Here is a 20,077-nt window from a genome sequence, read left to right as displayed (position 1 = left end):
AAAATCATATATTTTCAGAAAGTACACATTCTGACGAATCCAATATGGGTAAATAAGTCTTTCTACTGCAAACTGCCAAACTGCCAAGCAATGCTGAACATAACGGTTTTTATCAAATTTCTGAAAATCGTCACAAAGCTTGAATTTTACCCCATTATATGCCCCACATTTCATAACTTATCAGCATAAAACATCCTAAATATGAACGCCAGGGGTCTACTAAACACTTTGATGCCCAATATGCATAGATATACCAAACTATGTGGCGCACAGAGACCCCCAAATGACAATAGTGTATATACATTTTCACGGCTGACGCGCGCTGGCTGCTGCAATATAAGCACCCGGTGTGTGTAATATGCGTCATTAGACCCCCCTAACAGTACAGAGACCCCAGAAAACCATATATTTTCAGAAAGTACACATTCTGACGAATCCAATATGGGTAAATATGTGTTCCTACTGCAAACTGCCAAACTGCAAAGCAATGCTGAACGTAACGGTTTTTATCAAATTTCTGAAAATCGTCACAAAGCTTGAATTTTACCCCATTATATGCCCCACATTTCGTAACTTATCAGCATAAAACATCCGAAATATGAGCGCCAGGGGTCTACTGAACACTTTGATGCCCAATATGCATAGATATACCAAACTATGTGGCGCACAGAGACCCCCAAATGACAATATGTATAGACATTTTCACGGCTGACGCGCTGGCTGCAGCAATATAACCACCCGGTGTGTGTATTATGCGACATTAGACCACCTAACAGTACAGAGACCCCAGAAAACCATATATTTTCAGAAAGTACACATTCTGACGAATCCAATATGGGTAAATAAGTGTTTCTACTGCAAACTGCCAAACTGCAAAGCAATGCTGAACATAACGGTTTTTATCAAATTTCTGAAAATCGTCACAAAGCTTGAATTTTACCCCATTATATGCCCCACATTTCGTAACTTATCAGCATAAAACATCCTGAATATGAACGCCAGGGGTCTACTAAACACTTTGATGCCCAATATGCATAGATATACCAAACTATGTGGCGCACAGAGACCCCCAAATGACAATAGTGTATATACATTTTCACGGCTGACGCGCGCCGGCTGCTGCAATATAAGCACCCGGTGTGTGTAATATGCGACATTAGACCCCCCCTAACAGTACAGAGACCCCAGAAAACCATATATTTTCAGAATGTACACATTCTGACGAATCCAATATGGGTAAATATGTGTTCCTACTGCAAACTGTCAAACTGCAAAGCAATGCTGAACATAACGGTTTTTATCAAATTTCTGAAAATCGTCACAAAGCTTGAATTTTACCCCATTATAGGCCCCACATTTCGTAACTTATCAGCATAAAACATCCTAAATATGAGCGCCAGGGGTCTACTGAACACTTTGATGCCCAATATGCATAGATATACCAAACTATGAGGCGCACAGAGACCCCCAAATGACAATATGTATAGACATTTTCACGGCTGACGCGCTGGCTGCAGCAATATAACCACCCGGTGTGTGTATTATGCGACATTAGACCACCTAACAGTACAGAGACCCCAGAAAACCATATATTTTCAGAAAGTACACATTCTGACGAATCCAGTATGGGTAAATAAGTGTTTCTACTGCAAACTGCCAAACTGCAAAGCAATGCTGAACATAACGGTTTTTATCAAATTTCTGAAAATCGTCACAAAGCTTGAATTTTACCCCATTATATGCCCCACATTTCGTAACTTATCAGCATAAAACATCCTGAATATGAACGCCAGGGGTCTACTGAACACTTTGATGCCCAATATGCATAGATATACCAAACTATGTGGCGCACAGAGACCCCCAAATGAAAATAGTGTATATATATTTTCACGGCTGACGCGCACTGGCTGCTGCAATATAAGCACCCGGTGTGTGTAATATGCGACATTAGACCCCCCTAACAGTACAGAGACCCCAGAAAACCATATATTTTCAGAAAGTACACATTCTGACGAATCCAATATGGGTAAATCTGTGTTCCTACTGCAAACTGTCAAACTGCCAAGCAATGCTGAACGTAATGGTTTTTATCAAATTTCTGAAAATCGTCACAAAGCTTGAAATTTACCCCATTATATGCCCCACATTTCGTAACTTATCAGCATAAAACATCCTAAATATGAGTGCATGGGGTCTACTGAACACTTTGATGCCCAATATGCATAGATATACCAAACTATGTGGCGCACAGAGACCCCCAAATGACAATATGTATAGACATTTTCACGGCTGACGCGCTGGCTGCTGCAATATAACCACCCGGTGTGTGTATTATGCGACATTAGACCACCTAACAGTACAGAGACCCCAGAAAACCATATATTTTCAGAAAGTACACATTTTGACGAATCCAAAATGGGTAAATAAGTGTTTCTACTGCAAACTGCCAAACTGCAAAGCAAAGCAATGCTGAACATAACGGTTTTTATCAAATTTCTGAAAATCGTCACAAAGCTTGAATTTTACCCCATTATATGCCCCACATTTCGTAACGTATCAGCATAAAACATCCTAAATATGAACGACAGGGGTCTACTGAACACTTTGATGCCCAATATGCATAGATATACCAAACTATGTGGCGCACAGAGACCCACAAATGGATATATAGTAGATAAAATTTACATAGGCAAAACAAACTAACACAGAACAGTGTGAAATGCAAATAAATCACCAAAAACTAATAAAACCACAAAAATCAATGCTTTTTTTTTTCACACTAGTGTAATCGGCCACCAGAATTACCGTTTGAATATTTTAGCTGGGCCAAATCGATTATACGGACAGAAACAAGTGAACAACACAAATGCAGAGCTGAAAATGCAATAAAATGGCTAAAAATTCAATAAAATGGCTAAAAATGCACCAAAATACCCAAAATTGCAATATAACCACCAAAATAACATACAAAAGCTATTGCACAGTACGGTTAGCAAATACGCTATTCGGAACGGCAATAAAACATTTTTTTTAGCCCAAAAAGAGACGATGCGATAAGAAAAAAAAAGCCACAAAGCCATATATGTACATATGCGTGTGCACAACGGGTAAATTGCATGTTATTTGCACGTGTGCGCGTGTGCAAGTGTACATGGGTGCTGTGAGTGTGTGTGACCCCCCCATCCCCAAAAATCTATGTGTGAGTGTGTGTAAGTGTGAATGTAAGTGTATATTACTGTAATAAGTGTGTGTTGGTGTGTTTGTGTGTTTTTGTGTGTGTAAATGTTACACTTACCTGGGGTAGATGCATCAGATCGATGAGAAAGGGTCCCACGCAGCAGATCTCCAGCTCCAACGGTCAGCAGCCATGGGGGGGCGGAGCTGGGCGGAAGTGCAGCGCAGGCAGCAGCAGGACGCATAGGAAACGCGTCCCTGCTGCTGCTTTGGGGCCCCTGGGCGATCGCGCCCCAGGGGCCACACGATCCCCTGCTCTGCTCGTTGTCTAGGGGCAGGGGATCGTGAAGGAGTGGAGCGAGCGGCTCTAACAGCCGCTCCTCCGCTCGCAAACCCGGAAGTGCTGCAGAACGTAGAATCTACGATCTGTGGCACTTTGGTCCTTTGATCCACAGAACGTAGATTCTACGTTCTGTGGCACTTAAAGGGTTAATTAGAATATATTGTTGGTGAAACAGTCCAAGGTCGACGCAGAGCTTTGCTGCAAAAATCTCTTTATTCACACTTTATTCACACAACATGTTTCGAGCAAAATTGCCCTTTGTCAAGTGTACAAATTACCAATTAACACACCATCTTTAAGGGAAATAGGTGGGAGGGGAAACGAAAGTGGGTGTAACAATTACAATTTTGTTTAGGGAGTTAACCCATTATTTACCCCCCGGGTCTAGTGCAACTATAAAACTACATTCTTGCATCAACATTGTGTCATTATACAATGGTTATTAAAAACAATTAATAACAATTAGTAAAAATTAGTAAAAAACTACTATAACACCTCCACAGTGTACAAAGTGCTTGTGTCTTCTTATAAATTATTATCCTTTAGTCATCAAAGACGTGCTGGGTAAGACAACCACTGTTGTAGGCTTCCACACAACCTGGTTGGTAAAAACATATATACAATGAAAAGCCTAGTACTGCAAATATTTTGCCTACTGGAGGATTCACTTGACACATTTGTAGCAAGCTATAGCCGCATTAACTATTTCAATTCAAGTCACCTATTAGCAACAATGTCATACATAGCCCTCAGTTTAACTACTTACTATTCAGCAATGAACTACTTTGCTTACCTATTATAAGGTTAGGGCAGGATTCACTTGTATCTGTGGATTTGAAGCAGAATAAATATAATTAACTTGTTATAAAAAGCATTTCACGCTCCATTGGTCATTTAACCCTGCTGGCTGCATGCTATCCAATTTCTTAATCCACACAGCTTCCCTCTGAAGGAGTGCTTTTTTTCTGTCACCTCCTCTTGTTTGTTGTTTCACCACTTCTACCACTAACCACCTTAGCTGAGCTACATTATGGTGGTATTCAGCAAAATGTCGGGAGACTGCTGTATCTGTACTAGTGTTAGGGATAAAGTTTCTTATATTCCCTTTGTGTTCTTTTATTCTTTCCTTCACACTTCTTGAGGTCTGTCCTATGTAGACCTTCCCACAGGGGCATTTCAATAAATAAACTACTGAGCTTGTGTTACATGTAGCGTAATGTTTCATGTTGACTTTATATCCTTTAGTAGGGTGACTGATGTATTTACCTTTAATGACAGAAGAACAGCATACACAATTAAGGCATGGGAAGGTTCCGACTTGAGGGGTGCTATGGAAAATTGTTTGCATCCTGCACTTGGTTTCGAGTTCGGCTTTACATAGATAGGTATAGAAACAGACCTTACAGGTTAGAAAAACAGAGGGGACAAAAACCACAGCCAGTGGAAACAATAGAAGTTTTCACTTAAAGGGTTAATGTTGGGTTTGTAAAAAAAAATATAACAAAAAAGAAGCTCTCTCTCTCTCTCTCTCTCTCTCTCTCTCTCTATATATATATAAATGTTAATAGAGTTTTGAGAAATAGCTAAATAATATTTGACAAACGCAAAGCAACATTTTTTTTTCTTTTGCTCATTTTACTTGTATGTTAAAAATGCTGATAGCAGGATTTAAATACAAGGAGTGTTCTGAGTCATGTGCCAGAAATGTTGAATATAGTTCTCATAATGAATTCATTCACACTCATGTGATAGTGTATTGTAAGAGGGAAGGAAGATCATTTCACATCCTCTTTGTAAGTGCTGACACCCATGTTACAGGGTTGTGATGTTTACCACCATAATCTATATAAACCTGGTATTTTATACTTGTTTATTAAGAATTATTTTCAATACTCTTATGTAATAAAGTTAATATAAGAATCCAAAGTCCATTATAAAAAATTAAATGAATTAACATAGCTGATAAGACATTTTTGTTCAAATAAAGTTTGCTGGCCCAGAGCTTCAGGGAGAGCGTTCCACAACTTCACAACTGTCACTAAGGGTGCCACCTTTTGGCTTTAGAAAAGCCTGGCAGCTGGTGGTGGGGCAGGTAATGTCAGAGGAATGGGCAATGTCATGGCGACTGGCCAATTGCCCCGCTAATCTAGGGAAATAATGCACAGTTTTCTTAATTTGGAAAAATGGGCTGGCCGAGTCAAAACCAGACAGGTGTCATATATTATACAGTTTTCATATGCCCCCCCCCATAAGCTCCTCTTCAGTATAAGATGGGATCTTTCATATCCCTTTATCAGCTTAGTCACTGTTCTCTGGACTTTCTTTGTTTCAATAATTCTTACTTTATTCACTGAGCACAAAACTGCACTGCATATTCTATTTTGGGCCTTACTAGTGTTTTAAGGGGAAGAATTGCCGTCTGCACCTGTAAATCTATACCAGAGGTCCCCAACCTTTTTCACCTGTGAGCCACATTTAAATGTAGAAAAGTTGGAGAGCAACTTAATCATGCAAAAAGGTGCTGGAGGTACCAAATAATGGGCTGTGATTGTCAATTTGCAATGCCTATGTGGACTTGCAGCCTACAAAAGGCTATGTTTAGCAGTATACTTGGATTTTATGCAACCAAAACTTGCCTCCAAGCCAGTAATTCAAAAATAAGCACCTGCTTGGGAGCAACATCCAATGGGTCAGAGAGCAACATGTTGCTCGCTAGCCACTGGTTGGAGGTCATTTGTCTATACCATTTTTAATGCACGACAATACCTTTATGGGCCTTCCTGTTGCTGACTAGCACAACTTGGTACAGGTATGTTTGTACACTGAACTGGTCTTTCTCCATCAAAGATTTGCCTTAGGGGTAAAAGAGGTATGTATAATTTTAAAAACCAAATGTATATACCACTAAATTTGTCAACAATAAATCTCATCTGTTCTCTATCTACCCATATCTCCAGTTTATATATTTCCCACTGCAAAGATGACACACCTGGATGGATGTAATTGTCCTTCTTAGCTTTGTGTTCTCAATTGGGTCAATGGAAAAATGACGCTATTACATTAAACACGCTTCTTCAAGTAGAAAATGCACTATTGACAACCACCATATTAAAACTGTCTAGGTCCAAACGGCATTACTAAGACCAACCAACCTTTGTTTAGAAAGTAGATGTCTGTGGCCCTGTATAAAAAGCTTTGGCAATATTCCTGCCTCTGTGTGTTTTCTCTGGGTTCTCTGCTTTCCTTACACACTGCCTGCTGACAAAATTGACCATTAAGTGTGCAATTGTCACCTAACATTGTAAATTGCTCTGGGGCAGAGACTGACATAAATGATGTATAATCTATATAAAAACCCGTGGAATATGTCATCTTTGTATAAAGTATAATAACAATGTGATCTACCTAACGCTTCAAATAACTTGCCCACCACAGATGTCAAACAGGTCAGTAATTGCCAGGCTGAGATCATAATCCCCTTTTAAGTATTAGAATTATAGCAACTTTTCTTTCAATCCAATAGTACCATTTCGGGTGAAAGGCAGTTTGGAAAAATTAGAAATAGTGGCCTGACTAAAACTGACCTAAGCTCTCTAAGTACTCAAGGGTGTATTTCATAAGGCCCTGGGCCTTGTTCATATTTAATATACTTTAAACAATTAAGTATTTTATTCTTTGTCATCCATTCACTGAGTTGAAACATTGGTACCACTAGCAAGTGGGTCATGTAAATGTTACTATAATATACAGACTTGTAGCATTTATATGCCCTGAAAGAAGTATCTGTGACATCTGAATTTTGAAATGCTTTTGTCTTCATTCCTGGTAATACTTTGCCTATGTATGGCCCTTGTTACGTTTACATTTTTCCTCAGGTAATAAACTCAGAGCATAAGTATTTGATATCATGTTAAAGAATATCAATTGTTTTTAGCTGGAAATCTAATGACTTTAAGGTTCTAAAGTGTCCTTGTTGACCCATTCATTGTATGTTTGTTTCACTATCCTATATAATAAAGTTGAAGTGTCTCTGCGTCCAGTCCCTGTGTCCGTGGGATTGCGCTACTGCGCATGTGCCCCAATGTTCTAACGCCCGTTAATTTATTTAATGTCTAGTTCTGTATACTGCTTTAAAAAGTTGGTTAGGGCTGCTAGAGCCATATGGAGTTATTCTATGTCTTGGGAATTCACCAGAAAGAGATCACCTGAGGTAAAGAGTGAAGTTTATTGACATGAGCTGTGTGGATTCTGTACTCGCAAAAGACAATACAGAACAAAGAACAAGGTGGGGGTTTTATAACCATTACACTATCTTCTATAAAAAAAAAAACTGCTAATATACAAAGAAAAGAACTGTTACTGCTCATTTCACAATATGCTTCTGTAACTATTGCTTTGGGTTTTGTTGTTGACATTATGGAATCTGAAGCATGGTTTCATGGCCTTTGGTGATTGTATAGTTAAAAATACTACCTTCTCTCTGTGCTTCTGACATCTACTCTGAATGAGTTTTGTCTGAAGTCTAACATTTGACAAAAAACTGCCTCAGTGCTGCGCATTGCTCAAATAGGGAACCTTCACCTTCAAATAACTTAAAATTATATAGAATGAGCATTTCTTAGTCACTTTAACTGGTCTCCATTTTGTATTTATTATATTTTCAAATGATTTGTCTTCTTCTGATTCTTTCTTTCAGATGGGGTTCACTAACCCCCAGAAGCCAAAAAACTGTTGCTCTGCGAGGCTACATTTTTATTTTATTCCTTCTTTCTAATCAAGCCTCTCCTATTCATATTCCAATGTCTTACTCATCAGTTTGGTTGCTAGGGTAACTTGAACCCTAGAAACCAGATAACTCTTTCAAATTGGAGATAATTTAAATAAATGTAAAAAAAGAAACACAAAGTTATTAAAAAAAAAAATTAAGACCATTTGCAAACTGTCAGTATATCACTCTCTACATCATACTTAGTTAATTTACATTTTTACAACCTCTTTAACAACGGGTTAAATTGCTTGCATCAGTTCAATGTTGATTTTTGGGGTTTTTTTCTATAAAAAAAAGGACATCCCGATTTGTGCATGTTTATGACCAGCAACAATTTTATTGCGCAGTTAGTATAAAAATATAAATTATACATTCTGATTCTTTGTTTTGCACAATACAACTTTAAAAATTACAGAACTGTTATTTTTTGTAACAAAATACAAATAATGTTTAATATGATTAATAAAAGACTAAAGTAAGCTTAAGGAAAACTTTGGAAAGTCAATAAATGGTATTTGTCACAGGATAATGTAAAATGTAACATAAATGAGCAAAATAGTAATTCACTGCTCCAGCAGTGAGGTAAAGAAGAGCACAGAACAAAACCAAATGACTTTGCTAAGTAAGATTGACAGCAATTCCACATGAGACTAAGCCTCTGCATTTTTGTATAATAGTTAGAACATGTATAAAATCCTTTTTTCTTAAGGCTGAACAACATGATATGGGTTCAAAAGTTTGTTTAGCAATGTACAATTTTTAAATGTTTCAACAGATGATTTTTTTTTATTTTGGTTAAAGTGCAAACCAAAATAGAAAAGGAAGCTGTAACTGACAGAATAAACAGGCCACATGAGTGTTACAAGCTCTCTTGGAATAATTACATGTTAACTTGTACAGTAAAATTCGTATTTTGTCTTCATAGAGTGCCAGGTTGTTTGTGATGTTAGAATCTAGCCCTAATCACTGGATCAGGCTATGCTTCATTTTTGTTGTGCCTCTACATGTATATAGAGCCATATTCTCTCTTTTTTAACTATAGGGGGGTTATTTACTAAGCCTCGAATGCAAAAATCATGAAAAATGTGTGATTTTTTTTTATAAAATCTGGCTTTTAAAAAATTATTAATTTTTCGAAATTTATTAAACCCCAAGGCTGGAAAACTCAGGATCGTAAATCCCGGCATCTCAGACCTGTCGAGGTTGCATATAAGACAATGGGAGAATTCCCATTTGATGTGCGCTGGGTTTTGTGCCAAACCCTGACGTTTTTGGAGGTTTCGGACAAAAATCGGAGGTTTGAAGTGAAAACTCCGAAAAAATCATTTTCTTTGCAAAGTGGTGTTTCATACAACAGAATCAATAAAGCAAACCATTACAAGTATTAGAAGCACCTTGTGTACTACTTCCACACTAATTCAATAATGCCCTGCTTGTTTACTTAGAAGTAGGAACCATGCATCCCTATACAGTAACTGTAAGCTAAATAAGTGCTTAATACAAACCAGAGATCTGTAGTTGATATGAGATAAGGTATCCATAGAATAATCAGTAGCACTTGAGTTAATTGTATTGTAGGAATCCAAAGATAGCCCACGTATATGAGTCCGATATAAGTGTTATAGACAGCAAGGCATATAACACACCCTCTATCTGAATATTGTTAGTCAAGTCGTGTTTATAATCTTGAAACTGAAGTGTCTTCACACTTGAAATGTATTTAAAATCCTGGACCTTGTGTAAAGAGTAAAAACTGTTGATATGAGCCATTTTCTTAGAAAATATATAGTCCCATTAGAGTGATGAGTGCACAGCCAGCAACAAGAACCCAGCGAAGTAATGTTGTGGACTGCTCCTCTGAGGAACCTTTGTTTTCTGTCTTTGCAGGTCTACCTGTTATAAGATACATTTGTTTTGTTAAGCACAATTTGTATGGGGAGAAGAAAAGATATTGTGTTTTGCTATTTTCTGTCTAGTGTCATCCATATTAGGACACAACTAGTTTTATAATTCCACTAAGTAAACAGTACACATAGAATAAAAAGCTATTGTGATGATACAATTCTGTGTTTAGCTTTTCTGAAAATAACGAGGTGTCAAAAGATTTTCCTGAACAGATAGTTTTTATCAGTTGTTACAAGAAAAGGACTACAAATTATGGTGAAATAATTTAGTAAAAACAGTCATTTTGTGTATTTCCTCTTTTGGGGATTATGTGTTTTTTTTCTTCTTGAAAACTTTCTACTTGAAAATTACATCTTCAAGTAGAGATTAATAAATAAATATATATAATTTTTTTTCTTTTTTTTTTACAAAACCCAATATATGTCTATCATGGACTTTAATCTTACAGACAGCATATTGTCAAGCCTAAGCAAACATGTAAAAATAACTCTGCCCTTTGTTACACTTTATCATAAAGGGCACGTGGTTAATAAACATTCCCTCTTTATTTATATACATACTCATCAAAATATTTGATCATTACCTAGCCGGTTCAAAGAGCATAAATCCCTTTTGTATATAGTCTTTTACTTCATCATAAAGTTCACAATGTTTAAAGGGGACCTGTCACCCAAAAACGTATTCCAAATCCTATTTTATCACATTAGTCAAGCAAAATGAACTTTAATTACACTGTATAAATTATTTGAATCTTGTTTCCCTCAGTCTGGGAATTCATAATTATAGCAAGTAGGCAGGAGCCATTTTGTGGACACTGTTATTAAGGAAAGCCTTGTATCATCTCAGAATCTTGTTTGTGCACCAGAATGGGGGACCTGATGTCCATCAACATGCCCTGGCTACACAATTAAACAGTGAAGAGAACGGGGGAATGTGGGAGAGCAGTGACATCTAGGAAGTGCTGAATGGAAAGTGAAAGTAATTGTCTGCCCCACCTCTATACCTAAGGCATAGAGGAGGGGCAGACAATATTTGATTGACAGCTGAGATTTTTAAATGAGCTTACAACAGCTATGAACGCTTTAATAAAAAATAGAAATTGGATTTCATGTTTAATTTGAAAAGGACTTTTATTATAAAAATTTGTGTCTGGGTGACAAGTCCACTTTAATTGACATAATGCCACCAAACTGACATACCATTTTCTGTCTTGGGTCCTCTGCTTCGTAATTCTGTTGCATCAGTCCTGGTGTTACCAATCTGAGAAGATGCTAGTGATAGGGTCTGCAGTTCTTCAAACACCTGAGATCATAAAATAGGTTTATAAAGTATTTACACTGTAAACTTTTGCCAGTAGGGCTCCAGGATTCCTAAGAAATATGTATGCTACTGCAGCATTATAATGTGAGACACTTTTGGGCTTATCAAAAATCTAATTTGTTAGGTTTTTTTCTACACCTAATACAAATTTTATAAAAAAAAATCTTTGCTTATTTATGGAAAAAATCTGAATGTAAAAAACGCAATTGAATACAATTTTGAAAAGAACTCCAATTTAACGAGTTTATAGGCTTAAAAAACTCGAATTTGTAAATTTACAAAATCAAATAAAGGGGCAGATTTACAAAAGTGTGAGTTCACAGTTTAATAAAACTCTCCCACGTTCTATTCATTCCTATGGGTTTTTTGGAAGCGTATTTATCCAATGTTCTAATTTTCATCTATTCAGAAATATCCTTCTGAAAATTCCATATGAATGAATAGAACCTGACTATTAAAATCTAAACTCACATTTTGATAAATGTGCCCCAAAAACTAGTTTAAAAAATTGCTTGAATTTCTCCTAGGACAACTCGCATTGACACCTACATGAATTTGCTTTTAGATGCTGATTTATTTATTTATTTTTACAATCATGTTTTTGAAAATATAATTCAAATTTGTGAATTTTGTGCAAAACTTTTTTTTTAATCATGACAAATTCATATTGTGGGCCATAGAATAAAAGAATTGAATGCCAGCACCGTATGTTCTGTATAAAATAGTAGATACAGCAGAACCTCCATTTTACATTTTTCAGGGGACCTGAAAAAAATTGTGTAAATCCAGGAAAATGTAAAATCAGGGAAATTAATTATGCATAATATATAGGTGGGACCACAAAACCACAATGTAAAATTTGGGAAAACTTAAAATCTGGGGATGTAAAATTGAGGTTCCAATGTACTTCCAAATGCTGTGCTTAAATTGAGCATACATTTCTATCAGAAACAATATCTTCTAAAACCATTCTAAATATTTTTCAAAATTTTAGCCTCTTACCTTGATATTAAGCAGGAATGCTGTTTTGGCCTCCTCTAATATCCTTTTCTTAGTATCTGTATTTGTTTCAATGGAGTTCATACGGGAACGGTAGAGCTGTTTGAATTTAGTTGCATTAGTGACATTGTCAAAGGTAAAGAATGCTAAACCTTCACCACTGGCTGGAAGCTGCAGGGCCTTTTGTGCAATTTTTTTAAGAACCTGTCCACCTGAGAGGTCTCCTAAATAACGGGTATACGCATGAGACACAAGTAACTCTGGCTCCTTTTGGCCAACATGGTGAAGTCTGTCAACATAGTTCTTTATTGAATGAGGACAAATAATCTTTTTCCTCCACTGCGGACCATAGAAATACTCAAGGTCTTCCTCTAGCGCATTCTTACGATGGAGTTCCAGTGGGAAATAAACAGGAGAAAAGACTGGATTATCCTTATTTCTGTTAATCTCTTCCTCCAGAGCATCGTAGATGAAGTACAACGATGACATAACCAGCTGGAAATATAAAAGAAATTACATTTTTGATTAATATTTATGTATTTTGTAATTTTTCAATGATACTATATCTTTATTAGCATTCAATATTATAGCATAATTATGACCCTACATAGCACTGTTCTAAATATATGCTATGTTGAAGATCCATAGTTGAATCTAGGTGAATACTGTAGTAATTGGTGATATTTTTTTTTCTCAACAACTTCCAAGGGAATATCTCTGCTCTCGGTCTCCCTTGCTATCTCTTCGGTACGGCTTTAACTTTAAGCAGAGTGATTATCTCAAAAACTTGCCCTGGAAAAAAAATAGTTAATCCTAATTCCAAATAAAGCATCACTCCAGTACTAATAGTTGAACATCTGATTGTGTAGGTGTGTCCTTCTATTTAGCAATTCAGCTTTATATATTACCTTAAACTCCTCTAGGGAAACTTGTCCTTTTTGGAAGTTCCTCATGAATTCTGTGTTTTCTGCCTGAACGTGCACTTCCTTTGTTGTCTCTTTTAAGGCCTCAGACAAATCATCCTGGGTACTGAAAAAAAAATTAAAATTCAGAAGTTTCCTCATGAGGCAACTTCGGGCGACTCTGGAAAACGAATCGCTGCGTGTGATTAGCGGCGCCGATTTTTCATTTAAGCCAGCGCAGAGTGAGGGAAGGCATTAGGGGAGAACCTGAAACGCTCAGTGTGACCTTACCCTTAGAATTGGGATGGAACTACCATTGGCTTAGGACAGGGGTGTCCAAACTTTTGGCCCGGGCCTCATTGGAAAAAGAAAAATTGTCTGGGGCCACACATGAAATACACAAACACGTTTGAGTTGTAAAAGTAAAGGAAATACACAGAAAAGAACTACAATGCCAGTTGGATAACCAGATGGAGATATACACTGGAATATGGGACACCTGGATATCAAATAGACTTATTATTATATTAATATTACTAACTGGGCAATGGGCAGAGTCCCCCCTCCTCCTATATCCTTTGCGACATGACGTTTCCTCGGGAACCAAGCGTTTCAAACTGCGCCGCATTCATATGCATCCTGGGCCGCATGTGGCCCCCGGGCCGCAGTTTGGACACCCCTGGTTTAGGAGGTAACTAATGCTATGCACAATTGCAACATGTGAAGCATATTGCCCTCAACTGACTGATTGGACTATGGGCTGAAATCTCAGTCAGATGGGATTCAGTAATGGGATTAGTGACCTGTTGGCCAGTGGCTTTCCGCATTCATTTGTGGTTTGGTTATTTTCTTTTGCAGTTTAATGTTATTATTTGTTAAAACTGAACTGTACAGAAAATACAGTATGTTGGTTTGTTTGTAATTTGTGGAAAAGGTTTTTTTAATAAAAAAAACAAAAGTATTTTGACTAACATTAAACCACCTTGATCTCAGATCAAAGAGAACAGTATGAACAGATATCATTTGAGAAATAGTATATAAGTCAAACATAGTTTCATGAGACTTTACATCTCATGCAGTTTTACATCTCATGCAAAATATGCTGATGTGTTTGAATGCAGCCTCTCAAGTCTACATATAGATAGACAAATGTGACTTCTATAAACTGATCAAACTGTACAGCTTCCTCTGAGACATGTGGTACCTGAGTGCTATAGTTTAGTTATAACATTTGTAGCTTTTCTAGTAAGTCACACCAACCAACAATCAGGCAGAATTTACTGGTTTGCACATTGATAAATTACATCTGATTGGTAGCTGTGAGTTACTATACCTTGGTTTCCTTATTTTTCATAAAATCCAGATAGTTCATGGGTCAAACAGCTGCTTTTGGGGTTAGATAATCTTAATGGAACTACAAGCATATCATCATTACACCATATTCACAATTGGTAAAGTCTGAGGCTGTCTTTCTTCCAGTAATAAAATAGTAATTTAGGCCAACCCCATTAGTGCTTGTCAGTGTCTATGAGGAACTTAAGCTTTCAGGGTTTAACAGAGATTTGCAGCGCCATCTGTCACAGATTTATTACATTCATGTGTTAGATTGTTTCTCAGAATAAAAAAAAAAAAGTACATGTATTTTTATTAAAAATCTGAAGCTAGACAGAACTGGAAAGTCATGAATTATGAGAACAGTCCATTCCCTAAAATACTCCCAATAAAGTCTTAAGTGTTAGACCTGCACAAAGGAAATATAATCTCTTTTAATTATATGGTGAAGCACATAAAGGGCATGGGACACACTTTGTGATGTTTCGTTATTTATATAAAGCCACAAGAAAAAGCAGTGATGTGGCATTCTATTAACCTTTACCCAATTTTCCCTACCTACAACTTTTGCTGTAAGGATGGAGGCATATTACATGCATAACTGTTGTTAAACTAAAAGTCACTGCATCTCAATGACATGAATTGGCTAGCCTATGGCTGCTGAAGTGAAACTGTTTAGTGAGTCACAGATGGAAGATCATTTTTCTAGATCAAACATAACAATTAAGAAACAAAATCAGGTATTAGTGTGTTAAAAATTAAATTGTTAAAACTTTGGAGCATGCTCAATTTTCAAGAGAACAATGACAAGTTTGATGTCCCAGTGCCTGGATATTCCAGCAGGCATGAAGTATAAATATCTGATTGTGCGTCTTTTTTAAACCAATCTTGAAAGGAACATATATAAGTTTAAATAAATATCAACCTCTTCTTAACTTCCCAAAATGTGGTTCTAAATCAAATATATGTGTCAATGACTGTGAATGGACAGAACACGTACTATAAATCTACATAGTATACTGTATTTTAGGCATTTAAATTAGTATAAATGAGTATTGATGTTGTACAGTACCTTGAGTGTTGCTGGCTAGTAGAAGGATCCATCTCTTCTCCCTTTCTGTGCAGCTTCTAGTTGAATGTTCTGTGCCGCTGGCTATTTAGTTACTGAGTCAAAGCTGCTCCCTTTTTATATGCCTCTTGTTTCTTTTCTGGGATCACGTGGCTGCAGAAAAAAATAAGAAAAAAGCTGAGCGAGGGTTTCCTCTAGGAGGGAGGGTGGTGGGGAGAAGAGAAAAGGAGAGGGGGCAGAGGTGGAGAAGAACATAATAGGATGTGTTCATTTTCCAGATAAACATGATTTTTGGATTAAAAAAGACTGGAAAACAGCAAAACATCAGTGCACAGGCAAATGCATATTTTTCAGTGAAGGGCAGTTAAAGCAGAAACGCAACTTTTATTTTTTTTGATGTGTTTCATTCTGCAATCAACTGCATTATTTGTACCATATTATGTAATTTTTTTATATTTTATTGACAACATGCATAGACAAGAAGGGTGTAAAAACATAGACCGTAGAGCCGAAAAGTTCTTTGGGTGACAGGATAATCAAGGGTTAAGTTCAGTACAGAAGAATCTACCTGGAATATCTTGAAAAACAACTGTAGGATCAGGAGAGTTGTAAGGTTGCATGTGTCACAATCAAAGGCAGGGACATAACCTGCACTCCCTGGGTGCCCAACAGCTGTGTGTCCACTTGTAAATGTTTTGTTGGGCCCCTGAGGGAGAATTTTTTTTTTGTACTGTCCTGGACCTCACTGGCCCCCCTCATCTCATTACTCCACTGGCCATAAGCAACAACTGTTCATACACAATTGTTTGCAGGGTGAGACCATAAATAAAGTAGTCCAATGACAAAAAAAACAGCATTTAAGAACAGAATAGTGATTCTGGCATTTGTTTGCACTCTGGGCACATGAGCAAGTATCTGGGAGGCATCAAAAGCTGCACACGGGCATTGCATATTTACACCAGGAACAATCCACCAAGTATTTGCACATGGTTGCCAAATTGTCAGGCAGTAAAAGGGAAAATGTGACACTTTCAGGCCAAAGTAACAATGGTAACAGTTTGATATTGGTTCCATTTCACAATGTGCTGCCCAATAGAACTGATTCCGTTACTATATTGGCACATCACATTCATGAACTAAAATGCCATACTTCACATAGGCATGATAGAGAACAGAAAGGAACAAACGCATTCTATACCAAGAACTACATGTCAGTGACTCATGGATAGCTGCCACTTGCACAATGCTGCCTTTTCTCACTGCTTCATGAAGCTTCCAGCTGGCTGTGCTTTCACTTCCTCACTACACACACACACACATCATGTGACCATGACACGGAAAAATCTCAGGATGAAACTGGAGAGGGAAAACATGAGTCAGCAGTACAATCTGGACTTCTGCTAATTATCTGATTGAGTCTTTTGTTTTTGCCTTTCGGTGGCTGGCTTTACAAAGCAATAACGTTTAAAAAGGGTTTACAAAATAGTTTTTTAAACATGTTGTTCATTATGCATTTTAAAACTAGTCCTTAAACGACAAGGAAAGAATTACTGACCAAATTGGCTGCTTATATCTGCCCCTGTATGACCAGCAGGCCCAGACTGGCAATCTGTGGGTTCTGGCAAATGCCAGAGAGGCTGCTATAAGGTGCCATAGAAGTCACTATTTAGTGACTGATTGGGCCTCTGTATACCTGAAATGCCAGGGCCTATCTTAATTCTCAGTCTGGACTGATAACCAGCTTTAGGTTAATGTCACATGTAGTCACTGCATATATGGTCAAAAGATTAGAAGTGCATAGGAAAGTGCCTGTATATGGTAGACTCTGATACGGATACGGGCTGGTCAGTAAAAATGATGCTGACAACAGGGGTGTCAGAGGGAGGTTGCGGCTGGGACAGGTGCCGGGGGGGGGGGAATGGGGGCCCCTGTGGGCCTCAATCCCTCCAGTCTTACAATGTTAGGAAGAATAACACTGTAACATTTTACATATATGTAATCTTTCCCCCACGGTGTTAAAGAATTCTGGGCTTCTTTTATTTAATGGTAAATATATTTTATATAATTTTTCAGTAGGGCTGGGACCCCCACAAAAAATATTCAGAGAATCCTGGCACGCACACAAGCCTTCTACCCAGCCTTCTACAAACCCACCTGCCGATCGCTTACCCCACTCCCTGCTCGCTCATGCTAGTGTAAGTAATAGCTGCTGGGGACAGGGGGTTTCTAACTACTATAGAAAAAGCAGACAGTACTGCAGTGTATTTGTTGTAGCCATTTTAGAGACACATTAGGATTAAAAGTTAGATCTAAAAAACATATTAAACCATGGGAAAAAGTACTGATCCACTTCCGTCTGCCTTGACATCATTGTGCACTTGCATTGGCACATATGGTGCAGATTTCAGCATGAAAACACAAAAGCATTTTGTCACACTCCAGCTGTTCTCCGCCTGCAGATCTGCTTCTCTCAGCCTGAAAAAATACACAGGTTGAAAGCAGTCAAAGCCTTCAGTCTGTGTACCTATAGCCTAAACCAGTGCTGTCCAACTTCTGTCGTACCGAGGGCCAAAATGTTACTGGCCTATGTGGTGGAGGCCCGATATTGGAAGTCAGTGTTGGTCACTCCCACTTTTAAACCACACCCACTGTAAACCACACCCATGTTGCCACAAGAACACTAAGATCATATCCACATTAACAGTGATAGCACACCAAAAAAACCAAATGATTGGTGCTCACTGCAGGGAAATTCCTCATCACTCATATGTGAAAAATTTAAGTTATGTTAAAACATACCCATAAATCCATATGTCTCATCCTCCCCTGTGGATAATACAATGACCCCCCAACACATGATTAAACACCTTAGGGGACCTTAACAACAATTTCCAAATGCTAACAAATCCCAAGAACAAACCCCTAACGGGTTTACATCCAACCGGTGGCGTGGGGCAAGCAGAGAATGGCACACACAAGCAGCACTGGGCAAGCAGAGAATGTCACACACAAGCAGCACTGGGCAAGCAGAGAATGGCACACACAAGCAGCACTGGGCAATCAGAGAATGTCACACAAGCAGCACTGGGCAAGCAGAGAATGGCACACACAAACAGCACTGGGCAAGCAGAGAATGGCACACACAAGCAGCACTGGGCAAGCAGAGAATGGCACACACAAACAGCACTGGGCAAGCAGAGAATGGCACACACAAGCAGCACTGGGCAAGCAGAGAATGGCACACACAGGGAGGGAAGGCAGAACAGAGCAGGAGACAGGGAAACCTATCATTGTACTACATACAGTGACACAGTGCTGGTGCCCCAATAGCATTTTGAATAAGGTGTGAACAGGTGAACAATGTGGGCAGTTTCAGTCTGGGTCTCAGGTATGAACAGTACAGGACTTTAGGGAAGTGAACAATAGAGATGTCACAAGTGTGAAGTGTGAACAATACATGGGGATCACAGGTGTGAGCAATACAGGGGATTTCAGTGTGAATTTGAGGTTTAAACAATGCAGGGGCCAGTTAATCTCTGTAGTGATACCTTTTAAATTTTACATATGGTAAACAGACACAGCAAGTGGGGGGCCATGCGGTCCGCGGGCCACCAGTTGGATAGCCCTGTCTTAAATGATGCTGTAGCATAGGGTCAAATATAAGGTTGCCACCTTTTCTTGAAAAAAAACGGCCTTCCTATATTTGTATGCATTTTTCCTATTAATAACATTAGGATCAAGCCTAATTTTTACCGGTCAGGCCGGTAAAATACCGGCAAGTGCCAACCCTAGCCACATATGATATCATATAGTTCAGATGAAAACTTGAAAATATTGCTCAGTAAACTAAATATATAAAATGACTAGAATATACTGATTTACTGTTTATATTGCAGATGGAAACAAGTTGGATATCACTGCTACTTTTAGATTATATAGTGAATAAAGTACCCCCTATTGTAAAATATAAGGATATTATAAGTTACTGAGGAGTATCATGACCATATAAAAACATGAGGCCGAAGGCCGAGTGTTTTTATACAGGTCATGGAACTCTGAGGTAACTTCTAATATCCTCATATTTTGCAACTGGGGGTACTTTATTTATTACAATACACACATTTCAGTGAGTCATGTGACAGAAATGACATCAGAACTCACCGTTTATAACTAATAACATCAGAACTCACCGTTTATAAGGATATAATTTACAAGATATTCATGGCTTTTGTGTATTATAACTCTTTATAAGAAAGAAGGGCCCT

The 20,077-nt window shown here is 37.9% G+C and overlaps 1 protein-coding gene across 1 annotated transcript; it reads right to left on the bottom strand.

Annotated features, from left to right (window-relative positions):
* Nucleotides 1–8,598: 8,598 nt before the first annotated feature.
* Nucleotides 8,599–15,882, bottom strand: hmox1.S (heme oxygenase 1 S homeolog). Its single transcript, NM_001090041.1, is given in 5 exon segments — nt 8,599–10,178; nt 11,390–11,492; nt 12,513–13,004; nt 13,418–13,538; nt 15,816–15,882. Coding segments are annotated over 5 exon segments (867 nt in total). The 5' UTR covers nt 15,848–15,882; the 3' UTR covers nt 8,599–10,059.
* Between the last annotated feature and the right edge of the window lie 4,195 nt (nt 15,883–20,077).

The sequence above is a fragment of the Xenopus laevis genome, chromosome 4S (assembly GCF_017654675.1).
Source record: "Xenopus laevis strain J_2021 chromosome 4S, Xenopus_laevis_v10.1, whole genome shotgun sequence".
NCBI classification, from domain to species: Eukaryota; Metazoa; Chordata; class Amphibia; order Anura; family Pipidae; genus Xenopus; species Xenopus laevis.
This window is presented reverse-complemented; position numbering and strand designations above follow the sequence as displayed.